This window comes from Pundamilia nyererei, unplaced genomic scaffold, assembly GCF_000239375.1.
Source record: "Pundamilia nyererei isolate P.nyererei 1_Seehausen unplaced genomic scaffold, PunNye1.0 scaffold00418, whole genome shotgun sequence".
In the NCBI taxonomy this organism is placed as follows: Eukaryota; Metazoa; Chordata; class Actinopteri; order Cichliformes; family Cichlidae; genus Pundamilia; species Pundamilia nyererei.
The window spans coordinates 89,463-97,318 of NW_005187819.1; the positions used below are offsets into that span (position 1 = coordinate 89,463).

Sequence of the window (7,856 nt, forward strand, 5' to 3'; positions counted from 1 at the left end):
GGTTCCTTTATTCACACCACTTTCTACTCCAGCTACGTTAGAAGTTAACATGTGTCTATCCTCTAGCTCTATGCTGACCTCTCATTCATCTCTCCACACTATATAAACATTTCAAGATTATAACATACGTCTAGAAATCCAGAGTTTTGAGGTGACCTCCACAGTTCAGGGGTTTCTGCTCAACAGTCTCACCCCACTCTTCCAGCGTCCCACTTCCACTTTTTTTCCCCTCCTTTGTTCAACAAAAAAACAAAACCATACTGAACAAGGCATTTGTAACCAGAGAAGAGGGCGTGGACATTTGTAAAGCGCATCGACTATACAGGTCACGCAGAACACAAGCGACAGGTCACACACAGAGCACGGTAACAGAGGAAGGAGAGTATACTGCTCGCTCACAACACTAACACATTACAGCGCCATGTGACAGAAAAGTACCATGAAAAAGAAGAAACCAATCATCTTTAAGCATTTCATAGAAACAAAAACAGATCAATTGCAAAGTCGGAGTAAATCAGGAATATATACAGTGAGGTAAAAATACATTGGTCTTTCAAAGAGGTATTTTCTTTTTGATTAAGTGTCCTTTTTAACACTTTAATGACTGGATGCTTTTTACAGATCACGTTCAGCTTTTGGATGACATCTATGAAGCAGGTTATGCAGACACATGCAGTCTCGTCGTTGCAGGTCAAAAGCAAAAGTCAAACTTAGGCACCAAATAAAACATGTTAAAGCTTTCTACTACCTTTGCTGCCAAAGAGGCCGGGCTGCAGTATTAAACCAGGTTGGAAAAGGTTTGTTCCAAGCAGAGGCAGAGCCCTTTAGTGACCCACACCGCCTTCCTCTGGTCTGTGAGATGATGGAGGGCACTCAGGAGAGGAGCGGTCACAGTGTATAGATGCTGCTAGCATAGGTAGGTCTCTGAACATGTGTGATCCAACGGGACTCTGTGGGCAGACGCCACCGAGCCCGGCTTTGCATATTGAGAGAAGGAGACGGGCGATATCTGCACGATTGCAGACACAAGTTTGGGCTGAGATATGCAGGTTGTGCTCGGGTTGGGATGTTGACTCTGAGATGACTGATACATTCGCAGCTGTAGCTGTCAGTGCATGGTTTGAAGCTGCTGGCATAGTTCACGACACCTCCCTGTTGTGGCCATCCATCAATCCGCACAAAGCAGGAAAACAGGCCTGACGTGTACACGAAGTAAAACGTGGAAAGGCTGCATATTCTACGGTGCTGCTTTAATGGGTCTGAGTCACCAAACAGCTGAGCCATGCTGCTACTGACCGGTGGAGTGAGGTTTGAGATTGCATGGCTATACGTCACAGCGCACCTCTCCCCATTTAACTGAGAGCTACAAAGAGAGAAAGCAGAACGCGAGTCTCCAAAATGAGGTACAGAAGGTTTTCTTGCTAACAGTTTGAAACATGGTTGATGATCCAAATAACTAAACAAACACTTCTTACTTAAAAGTATGAAGGAAACAACACAGTCTCATAGCAATGTGAGTTTTAGTTTTGTCCTTTCGTATCGGCTCGTGTTAAAGTCGAGTGCCCGTTTAGACAGAAAGAGCTACAAAGTCTGAAGGCTGGAGGTGTGGTGGCCCGGACTTTAACACTGGGCATCCAACATCGATTCAGACTTTTTATTCCGGTTATTTTGGGGCTTTTTAACTAAACATATACTTTTGGTTGGATTTAGCCAGATTGCAGGGCAGCAGTGTAAGATGGGACATGGTCCACGGTCACCTCCTCCAGCTCTTTGGTTAGTTTTAGGCAACAAACAGTTCAATAATGTTGATGAAAGACCATGGACTGGGTTAGAACAGACACTTCTGCAAAGTTAATCACACTTTACAAAGCTCCATATTTAGCTAGGCTGCAATGGTGATGAGGACCAAAGCAGCGATGACCCATTTTGCTGTCAGACTGTGTTAAAGGGAAAGGACTTGCAGGTTTACTCCCACTGCTTTCCAGAAAACATCACCGTGATGAAGGCCACGGTCCAAAAAGCATCGATCACGTAACACAGCTGTAGTGCTGATGGAGCTTTGACCGACAGTACGCCATCTTTTCACGATCAGCCAACCACAAAGACGCTTTGATGATTCGGGTATGGGGACGAATCATAGGTGTCAAACTCTGGCCCGCGGGCCAAATTTGGCCCGCAGCCTAATTACATTTGGCCCACGAAGCCATACCAAATGACTATTAGAGCTGGCCTACTGGTATTATACAGCTAATATATATATTGTTTAGTATTAAGCTTTGCTTGTTCCATATTCAGTTTTCCAGCAAAACTTGTTTGAGTCCATAAGAAGAGATTCATTCTTATATCTGAGAATCTGAAGATTTTTTTTTTCAATAAATGTTAATGTTAGCCCGCGACTTTGTTCCAGTTTTGAATTTTGGCCCACTGTGTGTTTGAGTTTGACACCCCTGCTCTACATGGTTGCACAACTGTAAGAACAATGACCGACCAAGAGCGCCTTCAATTTCAGAATGGTCACGGAGGTTTCATAAGTAATATGGTCACCTAAAATCAACTGGGAGATCTCCTGAATTTTGTGACTGGTGTTAGGGAACAAAAAAGCCCTTTTTAGTCTCCAGAAGGACCTGCTTATGTCTAAGAACCCTCAGACGCTAGCACCGAGGACAAAATGAATTGTATTAAACTCTCTTGGTGCAGAATTGTGTTCGTCATTAAGCAAGCCTCTGCAAACTAAATGGGTTCTGCACACCATTCAAAGTGTTCCTATAAGGAGAATACTGAAGAGCATTTGACTGTACCTGTGGTTGTTTCCAAATTCTACTGTTTTAAACTCATTCTTCAAGCAAGCACGTACAAAACTAAAAACGAATGAAGTTTACATCCTTTCTCCGGCTTCTTCCCACTGTCCAGTGTCATGTATTTAATGGGTTCATTGGTGAATCTAAATTGCCCACAGGTGTGTTAGCTATCTCTCCCTGTGACCTGCACCTCGACTCTCGCCCTATGGTAGCTGGGATACGTTCCAGCACCCCTGCAACCCTGATAAGGTTAGTAAAAGGGAACAGATGGATGAATGAAAAGAAATTACAAATATTTAAAAATCCAAGTTTCATGACCAAACACCAGGACAGCTTATGGGCCTAGTGTGATCATCACAGCAGTAAGATGATCCTCCAGGTCAAGCCTAGAAATGTTATAAGGAGAAACCCAACAGCTTCCCAAAAGGTAGCCACTGGACATCAGAGTTAAACCATGCATTAAAATGTCCACCGTGAAAATCAAATATACTTGTACATTAAGAAAAGTTGTGTATTTGAAATGAAGTGTCTGATGGAACGTGTCTGGTCCAATCAACACAATCTGATAAACATGCCCACTTTAGTATTGATGAAAGAATTTAGTGCCAAGATTTTCACCTTCACTGAGATCATCTTCTGCACTGCCTTAAGAGACCAGAGGAGGCACTGTCATCAAGTGCGAGCTCTTTTCCCCAATCACTGCGTCAAGCCGAATGCTTTATTTGACTCCTACTCCAGCCTTAACGTGTTAGTTCACAAAGAAATAAACTGAAAAACAAGCAGGGGTGAGTGTGAGTTGCTCTACTCGGTACAGAGCTGTTAAGCCACTGAAACGGCTGCAGTGAAGCGTGGCCGTTGTAGCTGTTGGATCAGTTAGAGAACGTGGAACAAGAAAAGCCAAGACAGACTCAACAGACCGAAGTGGTTCTGTTCAAGAGAGAGAAATGCTGGGTAAACATCTTTATACACTTATGTTGGGATTGGAAAAGAGAAGGTACAAGGCTGCTGGTGACTTTAAGACAAAATGAAGATTGACCTATTAAAGGCATATAAGGAGAGCTGTTCACTGAGCTTTTGTTGTGGATGGCACACATTCCACGTGCTCCCAGTCCAACCTAAAGGCCCACCTGTGCAGAGCTTAAAGGGATGTAATCTCTTTCCCAGACCTCTACCAGCAAACCTCCAACCTACACCGTGGAGCGTAAACAGCTTGGACACGTGACGCCCTAACCTCCTCGACAAGCCTGCTAGTTCAGCAACTTTTGCAGACATGCAACATTTAACCAGCCTGTCACCTCGTTTTGTTTTCCTCCAGCAGATAGTTAGAGGCTTAACTTAACTATGGCAGGGGCCAATCTTTCTTTTGTCTTATGTTTCTATGATGACAGAGGCAGAACTGTAAAAAGCCAGCAGCAGGTTGTGAGAATGTTGTGCAGGCTTCAGAAGCTGGTGATATTTAGCTTCAGCCAACTGGAGCTTTTTGTCTTGATTTTACCTGAAAATGTTGTGTACACTGAGGATTTCAGAGCCAACTGAAAGGTCCCATAATGACGGCTTTTCAGTGATGCAGTTTTTACGCTTTGACAACAAAGAGCAAGTCCCAACCTCAGCTGCCCCTTCCTTAAAATAACAAACGGACCTCCGTGTTAACCGATCAGCACAGAGAAGCAGAGGACTCGCTCGGAGCGAGTTTGCGTTAGAGCAACATAGCACACAATGATTCAGGCAACAGATGGATATTCACATCCAACGGCAGCTCTCGCCTCGACCTGGAAAGCGAGCTGGCCAATTAAGCAGCAGCACAACGATACATTATAAATGGATAAAAGGAGAAGAAACCACGAAGACAGACTGATTCGCTGACAGCCGACTTACAGATAAACACCACAGCAGTACAGAAGTGCACTTATTGCTGAACAACAAACAGACTCTGTGGTGTCTTTGTGCAAATCACGGTGTGGCAGACGTCCCAGTCAAAGTACCCAGTTCTGGACCTGTGACCTGTGTGTTTGATGTCATGGCAATTTGGCAACAGGACAAACACACCTGGAACGTCAGGTGCGATATATACATCTATATATCCTTTACATAGAATAATGACACAAAGCATCAAAGCATTCATTATATATGTGTATAATAGATTTATCGATTTTTAAAAAACGACACACAGAATGAAGAGCATATCCTGACTCTTACGTGTTGGTCCCTTAAGGCTTGCTAAGCTGAAATGACAAAATTGTCGGTTTGATTTTGATCATCTCATGTTTTTGTAAATGTACATTCTAGTAGAAAAGACAAAAAAGAAAATCATAATAATAATATGCAACCTGAAAAACCTATGGCTTAGTAAATATGCATTTGCTATATTTAAATGAATGCACCTCACTGCTTTTTTGTTAAATATCCTACAGAGAAAGAATGTTCATCGTTTGATTCATGCTGTCGTCGTCAACACAGAAACAGAACATCGGAGAGTCCGAGTTTACACTTAGAGAGCGACATCGTTAATGCTTACGAGTCTTTATGGTTCTTTTCGAGAGAGCTCTGTCTGCAAACAGTCTACGGTGCTGGAGCTCCAGAGGATGAGCTGTATGAGAAGTTCTCGTTGAGGTGGCGAGGTGTTCCAGGGGAGGTCTGATGGTATGGCACCAGTGTGTCGGTTGGGCCGTGGGCGCAGCGGCGTCGGTGTGCGTCTCCTCTTCCTATCCTCCCTGTATCGCGGGTATGCATAGGATGAGCTTGCTGCTCAGTGGGGTCTCTGCCAAGCCTCCTCTGACGCACACCACACAAAGCTGCATCCGCAAAAACCCACGACAGCCAACACAGGACACGGTGGCTTTGAAGCACGGCACTTTCCAGTAACGACTGGCTTGGAAGGCATGGTGGCAGCTGTTGGTTGTTGTTCTTGCCGTTTGTGGTTTAGCAGAGCACAGTATAGAAAATAGACACATTTATCTACTGTATATTGCATATGTTGCAGCATGTTTGCCAGAAATGAATGACTTCGCCACGTCCGCTTTGCTTTTTGAAAACCACACTGAATGAGCGGAGCAGCTCGAACAGCAGAAAGTATAAAGGTGATGCATAAATCAGAGAGCGGGTCGACGAGCCGGTTCAGTCCCCAGAGCTACTGTAACACAAGAGGAGCGAGGAAAACGGGAATGCTCACGGCAGACGCTGGTCCCGCTTCTGGTGGCAGCACCCACTCAGCTCCACAGAGCTGCCCACAGCAGCCATGCGTCATTACAGCTGCCGTGTTGTTCAGAAAGCCACAGCTTGTCTTTGAACTGTACTCAGGGCACTCGCTGCGAAAACACTCACATTATTCATAGTAACAAAGATACTCCTGTTATTGAAGTAAACATTACAGTTGTGCACATGCTTTGTGCAGTTCTCTGCTGACAAATATCCACATCGTTCTGATATTTCACATTAATTAAAATGTGAATTGTGACATCCTGCTAATAGCAGTCAAGTATTCCCTGGTGGAGCCTTGTTCTGTGGTTCTCACTTGTTTTTCATTGGAACTTTTTAAATGAGAGCCAGCAGTCTGACCTGCTGAGCAACATGGCGGCTGGATATGACGCATGGCGCCAGCTCCAATGCAGCGTCTACATAGAGAAATCTGTACAAGCTACAAATGAGTGTTCCTATCAATGCTGTCCTCACTGTGATCCCAAACCTGCTGCAAACCAAACGCACGTGGCCCGTGTTCAAAGGTACATTCAAATATACATTCAAAATGTACAGTGCTGTGCAAAAGTCTCCACTACACTGTTTAGGTTTGACTTTTAAAGTGTAGCAGCTCTCTGAAGGTCACTGTGGGGTTTTCTATCCACTGTGACCATTTTCAAAGGAATCTGTTTGTTTGTTTGTTTGTTGGGCCACTAAACACCGACGGGAATCCTTCATGCATTAAAACCTAACTCAAAGGATGAACCGGCGCTGTCTCTGTGCACAACAGGCACCTTAACAACGATCCTTTAAACTAAGGTTACGTCTTTTCTTTAGGCACTTGGTTTTTATAAAACACTGGTGTGTTCAATAGAGTCTGGGAACAAATTCAAAGAGGCATGAAAGTGTATTTCTGCACTATGAAGGTGATTAGTGTGTGGTGTCCTTAACAATGTGAGGAAACCAGCAGACGATAATTATTGGAGCAAAGACCTGACGAGATCCTTCTGCTCTCCCGCTGCTACATCTATGGTTGGCCAGTGGTCAGAAATGGTGTCAGTGGATGGGCGGAGTCAAAGAGCCATTCTTACATAAACCGAGAGACAAAGCTGAGGGATGCCACACTACACAAGCAGGGAGCTGAAGAATCAGCGGCAGCAGGTCTGATGAAAACGTGAAGGTTTTGGTTCAAAATGTCATCGCTGTAGGGAAAGAGCACAACACTGACCGTCCATCTGTTTGGCCCTCAGCCACAGCTGTTAGTCTTCATTCTGATTGGCCCAATATCAACTTCCTGCCTTTAAGCCTATTAGAATTAGAACGTCAGTGTCTGCACACGTTTCTCATGTTCTAAGGGAAACAGAGAGGAATGGGCTTGGCTCAAAACTTTTGCACAGCACTGTCGGCTGGGTGTGTGAGCGAACATGTTAACAGAACAAGCTGTTCCACAGAAAAGTCTTATTTTTAAATGGATTCTTGAACTGAAGCGTCAGAGCACAATGTTGATGTACAGATGTGGGGCTGTGACTCAGAGGCGTCCGGGTCACTTCCAGCTGTCGCTCTGGTTTCACAGACCCTGACCAGCTCGGGACTGTGTGTCTGTTTGTGGAGGAGACGAGCGATGGAGGCACGGATACACTTCATACGATGAAAGAAAAAAGGAACAATGAGTGAAGGCTTCTTCCTTCCAGCCATCCTTCATCTGATCCATCCAATCAGCCGTTCATGTGTGTGTGTGTGTTAGCCCACACACACATTCTCAGTTTCAGTCCTGATTAGTCAGTCCATGAATGAAATGAGGTGACAGAGGAAACGTATCACTTCCCTTCAGAACAAACAGGAGGGGCAATCAGTGAATCATAAAGATAATAATGCTATGGATGA

The 7,856-nt window shown here is 44.5% G+C and overlaps 1 protein-coding gene across 1 annotated transcript in view; it reads right to left on the reverse strand.

The window, feature by feature from the left end:
* Positions 1 to 5,357: 5,357 nt before the first annotated feature.
* Positions 5,358 to 7,856, reverse strand: part of tgfbr1b (transforming growth factor, beta receptor 1 b) — a 34,985-nt gene continuing 32,486 nt past the window's right edge. The window contains exons 10-11 of the mRNA XM_013915987.1: positions 6,354 to 6,409; positions 5,358 to 5,590 (exon numbers count right to left, since the gene is read on the reverse strand). Of these exons, the coding sequence (XP_013771441.1) occupies positions 5,358 to 5,590; positions 6,354 to 6,409 (289 nt within the window). The remainder of the gene's footprint in view (positions 5,591 to 6,353; positions 6,410 to 7,856) is intronic.